Here is an 18,571-nt window from a genome sequence, read left to right as displayed (position 1 = left end):
AAGCATTGCCCTTCGTTAGTAAGATTTTATGTTTTTTTTTTGTAACATAAACTGAATTATGTTCTCTCAGCCTCATTGCAAAATGTGTAGAATAGCATGAGATGAGCTATAAAACTGCACATTTTCCTCTGCCCCATGGGAAAATGTGTGGAATTACAGGAAATTAGCTTTAAAACAGCAACATTTTCTATCAGTCTCATAGCAAAATGTGTAGAATAGCATAAGATTAGCTATAAAACGACAAATGTATCTCTACCACAAAGCAACATTTCTACAGGCTCACCCACCAACGAATTTCTGGCTACGCCACTACATAGTCAGCAGAGGTCGTAAAAGAGCCTCTCTAAATCCAACTGTTAATCTGGGCTAGACATTGGGCGAGTTCGTTTCGCATGGCCCGGTGCCCCTGGTGAGTAGAGATGTAATTTAAGGACCAATGGAATGGTCTAAAATGTAAAGACTACGCCGACCGGCTGCACCGGGCCACGCAAAACGAAATCGCGCATTGCAACCAGGGATATGGGAGGGGTTGAAGGCGTGTAGAGATTATGGAATAGTTCGCGGAATGTCACTGGAAACGGGGGCGATTCGAGACGCACCTGTGGAATTTGCAGGAACAGAGCTGCATTGTCTAAAAAAGGTATTCAATACTGGAATATGCGTTCTTGAATATTTGGGGAAATGTATACCACGGAACGCAGGCGTATGAGCCTGCACGAGGTTAAGAGAAAGGATCCTGTTTGGGTATCAGCTGGAAGTTTATGGCAGGACCCTTTGGCTATTGAACTCAGCACCTCGAATAAACACATTATTTCCCCCCGGAGCCGGACTAGGGCTGTTGCTGTTGCATACATTGTCACTGAGGATGCATCCCTACCACAGACAGAAGAGAACTTGTCACTGAAGTCCGTGAAAGAAGCCTGCGCGGAAACGCACGCGGTGTTCAAAACCATTCCTTTCGAGAGGATATCGCTTGGGACGACTGACATTCTTGATATCTTCTACAATGCAGGCAAGTATAGTCATGCCGACTGTCATTAAGGCATTGGCCAAAGCACACTACTTCATTCTTCTGAAGTGTTGTTGGCCAAAAAGTTAGTGTGTGTGTTCTGCACACCCAGGTATTTTAAGTGCGTACCTGCGCTGCACGGGTGTTTTCGAATTTCGACACCCAATTTGACCCTTCTCTTTTGACAGATGTGGCAGTGGTAGAAATGAGTGATACTTACTGCCAGCAGTCCCTCTTCTATCACCTGGGCGTAAGAGAGAGCTTCAGCATGACCAATAACGTCATCCTGTATTGTTACAAGCAGGACAGTGACCTTCAAGCACTCAAGGTACACGTGAGAGTTTACAATTATTAAATGATTGACGAAGGATTGACGAAGGGACCAAGTTTGCCTTTTGCCAGCTCACTTTGGGGGATAGTTGGGTTGTAAACAGGGTGTGACATTTTGGAAGAAGTAGGCTACAGTGCCATAAAGATCTCCCCTCCATTGCCACAACAATCCCACCACCAGTTGCGTAATATTAGCAATAACCACTGCTGTACTTAAAAAAACAAACATTTGTGACATATTTTTTTGCCCTGATTTCTCTGATATAAGTTGATCCTAGGGTTGTTTTCTCTGGATTGTTGAACAAAGGTTGAATTGCAGTCTTTTATGGGTTTATAGGTCAATGGATTTCCTTCAGTCTATCAAGTGGATGTGTGTGTTTAGTAGATATGTGTGTTTAAAGCAGCACCGCTATTAGAGCATGATACCACTCTGGTATGGAAAAGGTACCAAGGGGAATTCTCCATTATCATAAGTCCTCAAGCAGGCATATGACAGTGGAACAGTGTTCGTAACCTCATTTATGTTTATTAAGCTTTTGCCGAGATGTGATTAAGCAAAAACATTTCCTAATATTTGAACACATGTTAATACAGTGGTACCAAAGTGAAAATTCTATATGTTTCTGTTTGCTAATAGTGTGCTGGGGTTTGGTCATAATGTTTATGTATGCTGCATATAGATAACGCTTGTGTGTGAGAGCTTGTATGTTAATGCCCGTATGTTTGTCTTCCCTCAGGAGCAGTGTGGGAGCTACACGTTCATCCCGTATGTAGTGTTGCCACAGGGCAAGGTGTTTGCCTGCGACGCAACCCTCTTAAACGGCATCAAAGAACTGATGCAGCCAAGCTTCCAACTGGAACCCCTCCTCACCCCACTGGTAGAGAGGCTCATCCAACTGCTGGATAATGTGCACGTTCATGCCAGGTCAGCATGTCATGCTACCCACACTGCATGTCTAATTATTCCCTTATGACTCACTCCGTCGTTGTGTTTTTCACTTAGTTTTGCTCAACCAAACTGCTTGGTTTGATAGATTGGTTGGGTGGGAGAATAGCAGCAAATAAAGTACAAGGTTAAGCTTGGAAATGTCTAGACTGCCCAACTGCAAATGTCTTTCAGTTAGACATGAGCTATTATCAGTCATTCGTGCTATATACAATATATGCCTCTGGATCAAGAGCAGTTTCAGGGGCTAAGTGCCTTGCTTAAGGGTACAACTGTCTCTCTTATTAGTGAGTACTTCCGGGAGTCCATCCGGCATGAGATCCGCACAGCCCGGGAGCGCTTCAGTGGCCAGGATTTGAGTCAGGAGCTGAGCCGCATCCAGAAGCGCCTTGACACGGTGGAGCTGCTCAGCCCAGACATCATCATGAACCTACTGCTGTCGTACCGGGATGTCCAGGTGGGCTTAGCTATGGGAGCGAGGGACCTGGATCATGTTTATTAGGTTACACTGTAGCAAAGCTTTGTGTAATGGAAAATGAAAATGAGCGCTTCTTATTGAACAAGTCCAGGTAGTTCCTACTATTTGGTGCCTAATGAACATGACCGAGGGCTCAGTGGTACTGTGTTTGCCAGTGTCAAGACTGCCCTTATTTATGTTATGCTGGCTGTTGTGTTTGGGCAGTAGATTTTTGGGCATGGGCTCACTTTTATGGCTGTGGAATGCTTTTGTGGTGTTTTTAAACAGAGAATCGGCAATGTGACGTTACCACGAGCAGAGGAATGAACCACACATGTTGAAGATAAGCGTGATGCAAGACAGTTCACTCACACAGTGTAACTGCTGCAATGTGATAGCTGCAGGACCACAATAGCTGAGAAGTTTAGCCTCGTGCTCATACTTTGTTGTTGTGGAAATTGGCCCAACTCTGCAGTTTACTACATGCATCGCTGAATCTACCTTTAAAACCTGTGCGTTGGTGTGGCGGATCTACAGTCTGCATGACGGTTGCCTGTTTTTGCATGATGGTTGCCTGTTTTTGCATGACGGTTTCCTTCATTGAAACATTAATGCTCTTTGTCTGCGAACACAAAGACCAATAGAAAGGGGATTGAATGCTAACAATGATTAGATGGCAAACCTCCATGGTCATTCTGAGTAAAAATAAACTCATCTTATCGGGGGTCTCAGTTGTAGGCAAGAACACTGTCTAGTAGAGGTTGGCTGATATAATGATAGTATTGGATATCGAAGCTGATTGACAGCCATCGTTGATGGTGATGACATCGTGACGTGACAGACAATGTATAGCCTATTTCAACTTGATTGGCACCACGCAGTAAAGAGCTGCCCGGGCAACCCACAGCAGGGCCATGCCAAGTGGCCTATTTCTTTGCTATAGCCTACATAACCTATTTCAATAAATATGTTATAAAAAATTTATAGAATGCAAAAGAACAATGTAGACAAAGCTAAGATTTTCACCAAAGCAGCGCAAAATGTCCAGTCAGAAACATATTTTTTTTCTCTCAGTGTCGGGTGATCTGGGCATATAGCCGAAGCCTATCCATAATTTTTTTTTTATAGCGGACAATCCGGTGTCTAATTTATTTTAAAAGCCTAATTTTGTATTTTCTCTCCATTTGACATGAATATGACATCCGTTTTTATGCATGCTGGCTTTCTCCCGCCTCCTCCCGCTGTACTACTTCCTGATCAAACAATACATTTATTTAACAGAGTTCTCAGACAGTTTCAAGTTGTTTTTGAATAACTTAACATGATAGGCCTAATGTAATAATGAGAGGTAGAACAAACAATAGCAAGATAGAAAAATAGAATGAGTAGTTTGAACAAACCTTACAGTTAAGCAATGCTTAGTCTGAAATAAATGAGTCATCCCTCCTACTTGCTGTTGCGAACCAAATGACCAAAAGCCAAATCCTACTAATTAAAAAAGATTATCAAAAGCATTAAGACAAGTTAACATTATAAAAAATATTTCCCAAGTAGGCCATTTTAATAAAGTGTTTAATGTCCTAAAGTTGCAGCTTTCAAATGGAAACAATTGTGAAAGTCAGAATCTATAGGTGATTTTCTAATACAGATTTATTTTGAATGGAAACTATTACAGGCAACAAGAAGTGAAATTGTGCAAACAATATTTTTGGTGGAAAAATGAAGTCAAAAGGAAACTTACAGCTGAGCCAAGCTTATGAAAGAAATGATGTGTAGAGTAGGCCTATTTCAATAGCCTATTATTAACAATGTACAGAACCTACCTACAACGTATAGAAGACTAGCCTAATAAGAGAGGAAGATTAGTCAAAAATGCGAATCGTTGAATAATTATCCAGTTCTGGGGACAGCAGAGTTGCGTGCTCTGCAGCCAGGCCCTTCATTATTTACAAACCATTATATATATATATATATATATATATATATATATATATATATATATTATACACACACTGCTCAAAAAAATAAAGGGAACACTTAAACAACACAATGTAACTCCAAGTCAATCACACTTCTGTGAAATCAAACTGTCCACTTAGGAAGCAACACTGATTGACGATAAATTTCACATGCTTTTGTGCAAATGGAATAGACAACAGGTGGAAATTATAGGCAATTAGCAAGACACCCCCAATAAAGGAGTGGTTCTGCAGGTGGTGACCACAGACCACTTCTCAGTTCCTATGCTTCCTGGCTGATGTTTTGGTCACTTTTGAATGCTGGCGGTGCTTTCACTCTAGTGGTAGCATGAGATGGAGTCTACAACCCACACAAGTGGCTCAGGTAGTGCAGCTCAACCAGGATGGCACATGAATGCGAGCTGTGGCAAGAAGGTTTGCTGTGTCTGTCAGCGTAGTGTCCAGAGCATGGAGGCGCTACCAGGAGACAGGCCAGTACATCCAGGAGACATGGAGGAGGCCGTAGGAGGGCAACAACCCAGCAGCAGGACCGCTACCTCCGCCTTTGTGCAAGGAGGAGCAGGAGGAGCACTGCCAGAGCCCTGCAAAATGACCTCCAGCAGGCCACAAATGTGCATGTGTCTGCTCAAACGGTCAGAAACAGACTCCATGAGGGTGGTATGAGGGCCCGACGTCCACAGGTGGGGGTTGTGCTTACAGCCCAACACCGTGCAGGACGTTTGGCATTTGCCAGAGAACACCAAGATTGGCATATTCGCCACTGGCGACCTGTGCTCTTCACAGATGAAAGCAGGTTCACACTGAGCACATGTGACAGATGTGACAGAGTCTGGAGACGCCGTGGAGGACGTTCTGCTGCCTGCAACATCCTCCAGCATGACCGGTTTGGCAGTGGGTCAGTCATGGTGTGGGGTGGCATTTCTTTGGGGGGCCGCACAGCCCTCCATAAGCTCGCCAGAGGTAGCCTGACTGCCATTAGGTACCGAGATGAGATCCTCAGACCCCTTGTGAGACCATATGCTGGTGCGGTTGGCCCTGGGTTCCTCCTAATGCAAGACAATGCTAGACCTCATGTGGCTGGAGTGTGTCAGCAGTTCCTGCAAGAGGAAGGCATTGATGCTATGGACTGGCCCGCCCGCTCCCCAGACCTGAATCCAATTGAGCACATCTGGGACATCATGTCTCGCTCCATCCACCAACGCCACGTTGCACCACAGACTGTCCAGGAGTTGGCAGATGCTTTAGTCCAGGTCTGGGAGGAGATCCCTCGGGAGACCATCCGCCAACTCATCAGGAGCATGCCCAGGCGTTGTAGGGAGGTCATACAGGCACGTGGAGGTCACACACACTACTGAGCCTGATTTTGACTTGTTTTAAGGACATTACATCAAAGTTGGATCAACCTGTAGTGTGGTTTTCCACTTTAATTTTGAGTGTGACTCCAAATCCAGACCTCCATGGGTTGATAAATTGGATTTCCATTGATTATTTTTGTGTGATTTTGTTGTCAGCACATTCAACTATGTAAAGAAAAAAGTATTTAATAAGATTATTTCATTCATTCTGTCACATCCTGACCAGTATAAGGGTTATTTGTTATTGTAGTTTGGTCAGGACGTGGCAGAGGGTATTTGTTTTATGTGGTTCGGGGTGGTGTTTTTTGTAGAAGGGTATTTGATTTATGTATTCCGGGGTTTTTGGGCACTGTTCTTTGTTTATGTATTTCTATGTTTAGTCTAGTTAGTTGTGTTTCTATGTTTAGGTTAATGGGGGGTTGGACTCTCAATTGGAGGCAGGTGCTTTCTCGTTGCCTCTGATTGAGAGTCCTATATATGGGTATGTGTTTGGTTTAGTGTTTGTGGGAGGTTGTTTCTTGTTTTGCTGAGTGTGCCTGACAAGACTGTTTCGTTGTTCGTGAGTTCGTTTTCTTTTGTTGCATTTTTGGGGTTCTTGTTATTTAAATAAATATACAAGATGAGCATCCACATTCCTGCTGCGTTTTGGTCCTCCATTCCAGACGACAACCGTGACACATTCAGATCTAGGAAGTGTTATTTTAGTGTTCCCTTTATTTTTTTGAGTAGAGTATCACAGAAGCACAACCCACGAGGCTGTCATGCGTGTCGGCACACACAGACACACATTTATTTTATGCCACAGCTCCAACGGAGAGGAAAAGGCTACTAAAATATATTTTTAGCAGTCTTTTTAGTGTCCATTTTATAATTGTATTTATTTTAAATAAATGAAAATATACAGAACCTGTCACAAGTTTGGGGAAACCTACTCATTCCTGGGCTTTTCTTTATTTTACTATTTTCTACATTGTAGAATAATAGTGAAGACATCAAAACTATGAAATAACACATATGGAATCATGTAGTAACCAAAATAAGTGTTCAACAAATCAAAATATATTTGAGATTCTTCAAAGTAGCCACACTTTTCCTTGATAACAGCTTTGTACACTCTTGGCATTCTCTCAACCAGCTTCATGAGGTAGTCACCTGGAATGCATTTCAATTAACAGGTATGCCTTGTTAAAAGTTAATTTGTGGAATTTCTTTCCTTCTTAATGCGTTTGAGCCAATCAGTTGTGTTGTGACAAGGAATGGGTGATATACAAAAGATACAGTGAGGGGGAAAAAAGTATTTGATCCCCTGCTGATTTTGTACGTTTGCCCACTGACAAAGAAATGATCAGTCTATAATTTTAATGGTAGGTTTATTTGAACAGTGAGAGACAGAATAACAACAACAAAAAATCCAGAAAAACGCATGTAAAAAATGTTATAAATTGATTTGCATTTTAATGAGGGAAATAAGTATTTGACCCCCTCTATATCAGAAAGATTTCTGGCTCCCAGGTGTCTTTTATACAGGTAACGAGCTGCTTGTTACCTGTATAAAAGCAATCAATCAATCAGATTCCAAACTCTCCACCATGGCCAAGACCAAAGAGCTCTCCAAGGATGTCAGGGACAAGATTGTAGACCTACACAAGGCTGGAAAGGGCCACAAGACCATCGCCAAGCAGCTTGGTGAGAAGGTGACAACAGTTTTATTCGCAAATGGAAGAAACACAAAAGAACTATCAATCTCCCTTGACCTGGGGCTCCATGCAAGATCTCACCTCGTGGAGTTGCAATGATCATGAGAACGGTGAGGAATCAGCCCAGAACTACACGGGAGGATCTTGTCAATGATCTCAAGGCAGCTGGGACCATAGTCACCAAGAAAACAATTGGTAACACACTACGCCGTGAAGGACTGAAATCCTGCAGCACACGCAAGGTCCCCCTGCTCAAGAAAGCACATATACATGCCCGTCTGAAGTTTGCCAATGAACATCTGAATGATGCAGAGGATAACTGGGTGAAAGTGTTGTGGTCAGATGAGACCAAAATGGAGCTCTTTGGCATCAACTCAACTCGCTGTGTTTGGAGGAGGAGGAATGCTGCCTATGACCCCAAGAACACCATCCCCACCGTCAAACATGGAGGTGGAAACATTATGCTTTTGGAGGTGTTTTTCTGCTAAGTGGGCAGGACAACTTCACCGCATCAAAGGGACGATGGACGGGGCCATGTACCGTCAAATCTTGGGTGAGTACCTCCTTCCCTCAGCCAGGGCATTGAAAATGGGTCGTGGATGGGTATTCCAGCATGACAATGACCCAAAACACACGGCCAAGGCAACAAAGGAGTTGCTCAAGAAGAAGCACATTAAGGTCCTGGAGTGGCCTAGCCAGTCTCCAGACCTTAATCCCATAGAAAATCTGTGGAGGGAGCTGAAGGTTCGAGTTGCCAAACGTCAGCCTCGAAACCTTAATGACTTGGAGAAGATCTGCGAAGAGGAGTGGGACAAAATCCCTCCTGAGATGTGTGCAATCCTGGTGGCCAACTACAAGAAACGTCTGACCTCTGTGATTGCCAACAAGGGTTTTGCCACCAAGTACTAAGTCATGTTTTGAAGAGGGGTCAAATACTTATTTCCCTCATTTAAAATGCAAATCAATTTATAACATTTTTGACATGCTTTTTTCTGGATTTTTTTGTTATTTGGTCTTTCACTGTTCCAATAAACCTACCATTAAAATTACAGACTGATCATTTCTTTGTAAGTGGGCAAACATACAAAATCAGCAGGGGATCAAATACTTTTTTCCCTCACTGTAGCCCTATTTGGTAAAAGACCAACTCCATATTATGGCAAGAACAGCTCAAATAAGCAAAGAGAAATGACAGTCCATCATTACTTTAAGACATGAAGGTCAGTCAATCTGGAAAATGTCAAGAACTTTGAAAGTTTCTTCAACTGCAGTCGCAAAAACCATCAAGCGCTATGATGAAACTTGCTCTCATGAGGACCGCCACAGGAAAGGAAGACCCAGAGTTACGTGTGCTGCAGAGGATAAGTTCATTAGAGTTACCAGCCTCAGAAATTGCAGCCCAAATAAATGCTTCACCGAGTTCAAATAACAGACACATCTCAACATCAACTGTTCAGCGGAGACTGTATGAATCAGGCCTTCAAGCTGCAAAGACACCACTACTAAAGGACACCAATAAGAAGAATAGACTTGCTTGGGCCAAGAAACACGAGCAATGGACATTAGACTGGTGGAAATCTGTCCTTTGGTCTGATGAGTCCAAATTTGAGATTTGTGGTTCTAACCGTCTTTGTGAGACGCGGAGTAGGTGAACAGATGATCTCCACATGTGTGGTTCCCACCGTGAAGCATGGAGGAGGAGGTGTGGGGGTGCTTTGCTGGTGACACTGTCAGTGATTTATTTATAATTCAAGGCACACTTAACCAGCATGGCTACCACAGCATTCTGCGTCGATATGCCATCCCATCTGGTTTGCGCTTAGTGGGACTATCATTTGTTTTTCAATAGGACAATCACCCAACACAACGCCAGACTGTGTAAGGGCTATTTTACCAAGAAGGAGAGTGATGGAGTGCTGCATCAGATGACCTGGCCTCCACAATCACCCGAGCTCAACCCAATTGAGGTGGTTTGGGATGAGTTGGACCGCGGAGTGTAGGAAAAGCAGGCTATGTGGGAACTCCTTCAAGCATTCCAGGTGAAGCTGGTTGAGAGAATGGCAAGAGTGTGCAAAGCTGTCATCCAGGCAATGGGTGGCTACTTTGAAGAATGTAAAATATATTTTGATTTGTTTAACACTTTTTTGTTTACTACATGATTCCATATGTGTCATTTAATAGTTTTGATGTCTTCACTATTATTCTACAATGTAGAAAAAAGTTACAATAAAGAAAAACCCTTGAATGAGTAGGTGTGTCCAAACTTTTGACTGGCACTGTATATATTTTTGGCTTGGCAAATAGGGGGGATATTCATTTTATGTCACAATTTTTTTTATGGCTACTAAATCAAGTTAGAACAAAGGTTGACATCGCCCAACCCTAACAAGTACTGCAGGGGTTAAAGTAAATCAATTTGAATGAGGATCTTCACTGTCACGGAGGTCGTCTAAAGGAGACCAAGGCGCAGCGTGTATAGTGCTCATATTTGACTTTTAATGAAGACACTTGCACAAAACAACAAAACGACCGACAACAGTTCCGTAAGGTACATTTTGACAAAACGGAAAACAACTACCCACACATGAAAAACAGGCTGCCTAAGTATGGCTTCCAATCAGAGACGACGATAGACAGCTGACTCTGATTGGAAACCATACCTGGCCAAAACATAGAAAACAAAAACATAGAAATAGAAATCTAGAAAACCCCACATAGAAACAGAAAACTAAAACACCCACAGGTCATGCCCTGACCACTCTACTATGGAAAATGACCTCTTACAAGGGTCAGGACGTGACACTTCACTCTGTATGTCTATTTAAAAATATTAAAGGTGTCTGTAGCCATGCCTAATTTATAATTCATTGAAATCAGAGATGTTATTATAATGTTGATAAAGGGTTTGCTGTAATCCAGTCCTCTTTCTGACTTCAGGACTACGATGCCATTATCAAACTGGTAGAGACTCTGAACAACTTGCCCATGTGCTTGGTGGCTGCCCAGCAGAATATCAAATTTCACTACATATTTGCTTTAAACAGGTACCATTGTTCCTCCATTTGTGTATTGCTCACATATTCTGTTTGACGATAGTCTTTCACATTATATAATAGAAGGACATAACGTGTATACAACACTAAATGGGTTAAAGCCTTCCCCCATTTTAACACTTAATTAGTGGGCTTTCTGAAAGCACACTACTGTTTTTCTCCTATCTTTATTATTTTAGACAGCTTGAAGCAAGCACACAGATTTTCTTCAAGAAATTTACCCGCCACTTTAACTTGCAGCAGAACACAGGCTGTTGATTCTGAGGATTCCATCTGTCATAATTTTTCCTAATCTTTGACCTTCAGGAGGAATCGTCCAGGTGACCGTGCCAAGGCCCTGGAGGTGATTCTGCCCATTGTGGAGTCAGGTGGCAGGGTGGCGTCGGACGTGCACTGCCTCTGCGGCCGTATCTACAAAGACATGTTCATGAGCTCTGGCTTTAAAGACCATCGCAGTCGAGACCAGGCCTGCTACTGGTGAGACACACCATTACAGTGTCCATATTAGTACAGCCTTAGAGTCACAAGGAGTTTGTATCAAAGGCAGTTTGGACTTGTAATTTGTCCTAATATGTACACCGTAGACACAGCATCCCTTCACTCACTCCAGTCAAGTCCTCCTTACTAGGGCTCTACATCAGTCTATGTTATGTTATCCCTTTGAGTTCCCTCCATCCTTTCAGTTACACTTTACTTGAGTCCTCTGTCATAAAAAATGCATAACACCGTTAGAATGAAGACATTGCAGATGGCATAAACAGTCATGACACACCTGATACTATATGATACGCTGTTATTAAACAAATCATTGCTTAGGTCAGCTCATTGACTAGGCAGCAATATGTATTAATTAATGAATGAATCAGTTTTAATCTCCCTTCACGGATTCTCCCCCAGGTACGGCAAAGCCTTCGAGACAGAGCCAACCCTTCACTCCGGCATCAACAACGTTGTCCTCTTGATTGCTGCCGGCCACGAATTTGACACCTCCATCGAGCTATGGAAAATAGGTACATTGTTCTCAGACAATCCACTGCCCTGAATCAGTAGCCTGTCAAATGGAACTTGTGTGTTCATGTTTTGTTTAATTGCTTAAGTAAACTACAATTGCCTTATTTTTTATCCATGTCTGTGATCAACCGAGTGTGGGCTAATTGTTGGTGCAGTCGTAATCCCTGCCAATCACTTATCATCATTGCTAACAGCCTGCATAAAGACACTAAATAATTACACCCGTACATTATGTATCAATGCATGTCACTGTTATTCTATTTGGGCTTCTGTGCCATGTCATGTGTCTCTTTTTCTTTTGTTACATTTCGATGCCATACTGTTAGCCTGAAAATATAAATATAATATTCTCACTATCTAACGTGTGTCTGTCTGCGCCCATCTGTGTTTGTTTGTGTGTGTGTGTGTATCCAGGCGTGACCCTGAGCAGCCTCCTGGGGAGGAAGGGCAGCTTGGAGAAGATGCAGGACTACTGGGACGTAGGCTTCTACCTGGGAGCCAGCATCCTGGCTAACGAACACAGGAAGGTCATCGAGGCTTCAGAGAAACTCTACCGGCTCAATGCACCCATGTGGTGAGAGGAGTCACAGTTCATCTTGTCAAATCCTATGGTCATTGTCACTGCAAACATTCGAGACAGGACAAACAGATCTGGGACCAGACAGGCATTCTTGATGTGAAATATATGAGCATATCATTCTAACAGATTCAAATCAAAGCCAACTTTATTTGTCACATGCGCCGAATACAACAAGTGTAGACTTTACCGTGAAATGCTTACTTACAAGCCCTTAACCAACAGTGCAGTACAAGAAGAGTTAAGAAAATATTTCCGAAGTAGACTAAAATAAAAAGTAACACAATAAGAATAACAATAACGAGGCTATATACAGGGGGCACCGGTACCGAGTCAGTGTGTGGGGGTACAGGTTAGTTGAGGTAATTTGTACATGTAGGTGGGGGTGAAGTGACTATGCATAGATAATAAACTGCCAGTAGCAGCCGTGTACAAAAGGGAGGGGGGGTGTCAATGTAAATTGTCGGGTGGCGATTTTATTAATTGTTCCGTAGTCTTATGGCTTGGGGATAGAAGCTGTTGAGGAGCCTTTTGGTCCTAGACTTGGCACTCCATACCGCTTGCCGTGCGGTAGCAGAGAAAACAGTCTATAACTTGGGTGACTATAGTCTCTGACAATTTTATGGGCTTTCCTCTGACACCGCCTATTATATAGGTCCTGGATGGCAGGAAGCTTGGCCCCAGTGATGTACTCAATAACACTGATGTTATTTGAACCTTGTTTTTGAGATTGAGATGATTAGAAACCAGAATGAGAGGGCACATTTCAAAATATCTTGTTAAAGGGCCCACACAGTCATTCGGATTACCATGTAAAATAGACTTTATATTTTTTTCCCGATTTTTAAAAAATGCTCAGAATTTGAGAAAATTCACTTTTCCTCTAATGTCTAACTATCAGTAAGGCTGAAAAGACAGGCTGAGTGGGGAGGGAGCTAATAGGCTGAGTGGGAGGGAGCTCACCTTGACTGACATTTCTTTGAAATACTTATGTTTAACTTGGACGTAATGAGCAGTGTCGTGTCTCTGGCTATCATTAAAGGTGAAGACTGTTATTTTACCAAATCATTTCTCTGTAATTATTATTACGTGATCAAACTAATCATGTACATTTAATTAACTAGGAAGTCAGGGCACCACGGAAAATCTTCAGATTACAAAGTTATAATTTTCCAAATATAACTCTTCAGATATTTTAATATCTGATCAATTAGTCTTCAATTACTGAATTATTCTTTACCTCATGTCAGTCGCATTTCAAACGTCGTAGAATTATTGGTTATCTGCACGAACCCAGCCTACACCATGAATCATCCATAGACCAATTGGCTTAATTATTTATTTACTAACTAACTAAATAATCACAGAAATACTTAACGAACAGTAGATATTGGTTACTAACGATGATAAGGAAGATTCCCCAGTGGGCTAAACCGATATGACGGCGGTTTGGTATACAAAGGAAATGGGGTGTGGACTGATAAAGGAGTGGGAAAGACACAATGGATCACTACACACAGTGGATAATTATAGTCATTAAAATACTAATCCCTTAGCACATGAACAGCCTTTCATTCGGGAATAATTGCAATAAATATATTTACGCCCGGGTGTCGTTGTTGTCTTCTCTGTTGGAATCGTCGGTCCGTCTGCTAGAGAGTCAGTTCATCAGAGAGTCTCTGGTTACTTCCCCAGAAGTCATAATGTCTTTCATGGTGGTAGCTTCATCAGCAGCTCCTGATAGTGTCTGTTGTATTGGATACATCAGGCGTCCATTGTTCTTAGAATAGATGTTTCAGCGGTTGTCGGTATTCGCATCCTCGGTTTACATAATTTCTAGCTGCAGTCCAGTAATTCGTATCTAAGATTTGCTCTTATTCTGTAGGGATCGATAGTCTCAGAGTTCAACCATTTCCAGCCGTGTAGCCAATGCTCCACGTGGTATGGTTAGGAATTCAACAACCATTGCAACCTTAGCTTACACCAGGGTTTGCGTGGTCTGATGTGAATTTCCTCAGGAGTGGGTTTTACTCGTAACAATAGAAAAGGCATGCTCATGGGGACCTGGCCACTGACTAATGAAACGTTACAGGGAATACAATTCTCTCAAATTAAAGGTTAACCTCACATTACATAATTTCACAAATAGTTTCATCTTTACTTATTCATTTTATACAACAATTAGATGCAAACCTCATAACTGAGGCACTTGTCTTTCATGAGGTCACAAACATGAAACAAAACGGACCGGGTCGTAGCTGGCTTCTCCACCGACCGTTTACACATTCTCCAAAATAGGAATATTGTTCCATTCTCAAATTCTGGGACGTAGTAGAATTGGGCGGGAGAATCCATTTGTCTTACTGTGAAACTCTCTCTCAATTGCATGGTCAGGGAGAGTCTCTGTGGTATTTATGACCTGGGGCAATAAAACCTGGGAGAAAGTGAGAGAAAGAGAGGGGGAAGCCATGATCTACAACCAGAAAGGGCCACGTCATGACAGCAGTGTTGCAGTGAGATCATGAAGATAGTTAGCTTGTTCATCTTGTAGCTAGTTCGTCTTGGACAATTTCAGTTGAAACTGGACAGGCTGAGGTCTGGGTATGCCTCATAAAATATATATATATGTTGACTGCCAGACCATGTTCATAAACCATGACTATCAATGATGTCAAAATCTCCCATTTGGCATGTCTCTTCTGTTGCAGTTTACAGCAGCACTGACAGATATATTACATGACAACTGCGTCTGAATTTTGAATGACCCTTCCCCCCTTTTTGTTCCATGATGGCTGAAGAACTAGCTAGCCAGTAACTAGCAAACACCAGACACAGATGAAAGGGGAAACCTATATTTTTTTTTTGCCATAGATGAATAGGAGAAACCTGTAATCTGATGTCACCCTGCAGTCAAGTTTTGGCACCAGTAGACTAGCTAGCTATGTAAACCACACCCTTCTGCAAACACACTTTCTGCGCTGATGGTTACGAGGCGGTACTTATTTAAATTAGGTAAGAGAATAAGACATTACCATTGGTATATTCAAATTAGGGCTTTATGTGATGTCACACAAAACCCTAAATAATCCCACCATCTGAATTCAAGTTTTTGACACGGGGAGGGGACCAGTAACTTTATGATCAGACTTGATCAATGTATCAGCAACAGTAATTTTTCATACTTTGGTCATCCAACTCTGATCTGGTTTCATCCAAATATCATCCATTTGATGAAAAACATGATTTTATGCGGGGCCTTTAATGTTAAAGATACTGTCCATTTAGGGGACCCCTTTCCACTAAGAAAAATATTGGTATGGCCTCTTTAAGGTCAATGTCAATGTCTCTTTAAGGTCAACTTTATTTTGATTTTCAAATACTTATTCACATCTTTCTTTTGAGGTATGTGGGCTCGATCATGGAGACATTCATCTTGTATCGTCAATTCACCAAGCCCCCGGAGGTGAAACTGTCTAAACAGGAGACTGTGGACTTCTGGATGGAGCTGATGCTGCAAGCCTGCAAGCCCACTGTTTCCACTGACCGCTGCCCAGTAAGACCTCACCACAGCTCCCAGTACATTCAGCTTTATTTAGTTGGAGTGTCTTGACCGTTGCCAAGACACTCTGTCAGACTCCACCACTCCCAGTACTCCCAGTTCCTCAAACCCACATTGCTTTATGAGATCTCAATAGATTCTCTCTGTCTAGTATATAACAGTTCTGGGCATTCAAATGCAGAGCAGTAAAAAATATTTGCTTTAACATGTATTTTAACTGCACCGTCATGGTTAGATAATTGCTAATGAAGTTGGCACTTGGCGTCACCCTGCCGGGATAGTTTGTCACATTAACAATGTACAGTGCCTTTCTGCAGCAAAAGTATTTAGAAAAAGTAACCTTTTAATGCTAAAAACTGTTATCACCATTAACCATTGCCGTTCCTCAGGTTCTGATCCTGGAGCCGACCAAAGTGCTCCAACCCACCATAGTATGTGTGAGTGAGGAGGACGACAGCTGCACGGTTCAGCTCAACCACATCACACCCCTGAAGGTACAGACCATGTTTGGCATGATAATGACCATAAGAGTTGGCTATACAGTACAAGCAGATCTGGGACCAGGTAAACAGACCCCTACCGCCTTGTAGATATTTAACTACTGAGTTATACTGTACAGGTCTACAGTTTTCAACCTGTCAAGACATTGAAAATGGTAGTTCAGGAATAGTGTGAGACAGAATGGTGTGTTTAACTAACTAGAATAGGCGTGGAGTGTTTTCTTAACGGCAGCACATCAGTGACGGGAAAGAAAGACACGCCTAAACGCCTAATGAGGAAGTGTGCTCGCGAGTGTGTGCAGGCACGTGCATACTGTTGAGTGAGCATTTTGACAGTCTGCCATGTCTTCCCTTCCATAGAAAGGCCAGAAAGCCCAGTGGACTTTCCCAGCCTCGCAAATCCGGGGAGTGAGGTACAGTAACAGACAGTACAGAGTGTGCTAACATTTGATGTGTGGGTGTGTGGTGTTCACAACTGCAGCAGATGCATATCATCAGGGCTAGTCTACCAGACCTAGGTTTAAATACTATTTGAAATATTTCAGCGTTTGCTTTAGCCTGCCTGGAGTTCCAGATGGGCGGAGTTTGCAGGTTTGCGACTACTCTATTGGTTCCATTGTGCTCAGTCAAGCCCAGCTAAAGTATTTGAAAGGATTTCAAATAGTATTTGAACCCAGGTTGCGGTCTACTGAGTCTGAACACTTTAACTGTCTGGCGGACTTGGCCACTGGCCATCAGGGTGTTTTTGTCTGTGCTCTTTTAAAAGACTGTGACTGGATATGTGTGCGTGCGAGTCCGTGTCTATTTGGCTGTGGAGGTCACTGTGTACTTTACCCTTGTTTTGCTTACCGAACTGCCTACAGGGCAGTAGATAGATTTATTTTATTTCAGTTTGTATTTGCAACACTATCACCCGGTGGCTTGAAACTTATCAGTATTTCAATCTATACGAGATACAAAGAAAAAGTTTTTCTCTGAATTGCAGAGCCACGTATTGAATGTGTTATTATTGGCTTTTCTTGTCTTGATTCATATTCCCTAAACTTTGTTTGCCTGCATTGCTATTTTGAGAATACTTGTTGTTATTTCGTTGTGATGCCGCTGTTCGCTTTGAAGTGTTGTGTAGTTCCTAATCCCCCTCTCTAACCTTTTTGACCTGTTCAGTGTTTCCAAGTTTGACGAGCGTAGCTGCTTCCTGTATGTCCTGGAGAACTCGGATGACTTCCAACTCTGCTTTCCCAGCGAGCTGCACTGTAAAGGGTGAGTCCCACACGCATACAAACACACTTATACACAGACACACGCTCACGCACGCACAAACACACACCAAAAGACAGCCTTTAGCCCAGCTGTCTAGCAGGAACTGGTGTAACAACCAACCATATCAACCAATGATTCATTCCCCACATAAAACTTACATACAGATTGGGCCTGTTCATTCAACCATTATCACATTATTTGATTGTGTTGACATGACAACTGTTAATGTTTATTTTACTCTGGCATATGGAAATAGAGCCTGCTTCTCTCTCCCCTTTCTGTGTGGATTGATAGGTGTATGAATTTTACATTGTGTGCTAATACAGTACATTATTATCTAGGTGTTGTGTATTGGGATACAGTAAATACCCAGTGTTATCCAAGACTTTCTGAGAAGGAAGGAAATAGGAAGTGGTTTTCATAGTAGTATTTGTGCAATCAGTGAAAGGCAAATAACTGGCAATCGAAAGGTCCCATTTAATATGTCATGACATATAAGATTGATAACAGTGCTGTGTACTGAATTTGTTTGCGTGTGTTTCAGCAGGTCTTATCTATGATTTGCCTGTGAGGTCCATGAATATATGACTGTCTTTCCATATGATTTAGTTTCTTGTGTGTGCTGTTTCTCCGTCAGGTTCTGTGAGCTGGTCAATTCTCTCCTAAGCCAGGCAGAATCCCCAGTGGAGTACCCCAGCGAGCTCACTGGAGGATTACTGGAGGTCAGCTAGGCTCTTTCTCAATTCATCTTTCCTCGATTTCCTCTTTTCTTGCTTCCTTCTGAAAACGCATTGGAAACCAGGGTTTGAGGGGAGAGACATTGGACCTTCTCCTCCAA

At 42.5% G+C, this 18,571-nt stretch overlaps 1 protein-coding gene across 1 annotated transcript in view; it reads left to right on the top strand.

Moving 5' to 3' along the window:
- The first annotated feature begins 509 nt into the window (after window positions 1-509).
- Window positions 510-18,571, top strand: part of LOC106605130 (mitogen-activated protein kinase kinase kinase 5) — a 33,759-nt gene continuing 15,697 nt past the window's right edge. The window contains exons 1-13 of the mRNA XM_014200475.3: window positions 510-1,012; window positions 1,198-1,337; window positions 2,077-2,264; window positions 2,574-2,742; window positions 10,711-10,817; window positions 11,133-11,303; window positions 11,724-11,836; window positions 12,252-12,411; window positions 15,817-15,967; window positions 16,363-16,467; window positions 16,834-16,886; window positions 17,638-17,733; window positions 18,371-18,455. Of these exons, the coding sequence (XP_014055950.1) occupies window positions 682-1,012; window positions 1,198-1,337; window positions 2,077-2,264; window positions 2,574-2,742; window positions 10,711-10,817; window positions 11,133-11,303; window positions 11,724-11,836; window positions 12,252-12,411; window positions 15,817-15,967; window positions 16,363-16,467; window positions 16,834-16,886; window positions 17,638-17,733; window positions 18,371-18,455 (1,869 nt within the window). The 5' untranslated portion in view covers window positions 510-681. The remainder of the gene's footprint in view (window positions 1,013-1,197; window positions 1,338-2,076; window positions 2,265-2,573; window positions 2,743-10,710; window positions 10,818-11,132; window positions 11,304-11,723; window positions 11,837-12,251; window positions 12,412-15,816; window positions 15,968-16,362; window positions 16,468-16,833; window positions 16,887-17,637; window positions 17,734-18,370; window positions 18,456-18,571) is intronic.

This window comes from Salmo salar, chromosome 05 (genome assembly GCF_965601325.2).
Source record: "Salmo salar chromosome 05, fSalSal1, whole genome shotgun sequence".
In the NCBI taxonomy this organism is placed as follows: Eukaryota; Metazoa; Chordata; class Actinopteri; order Salmoniformes; family Salmonidae; genus Salmo; species Salmo salar.
Note: the sequence above shows the minus strand (reverse complement) of the source record. Positions and strands in the feature narration are given on the sequence as shown.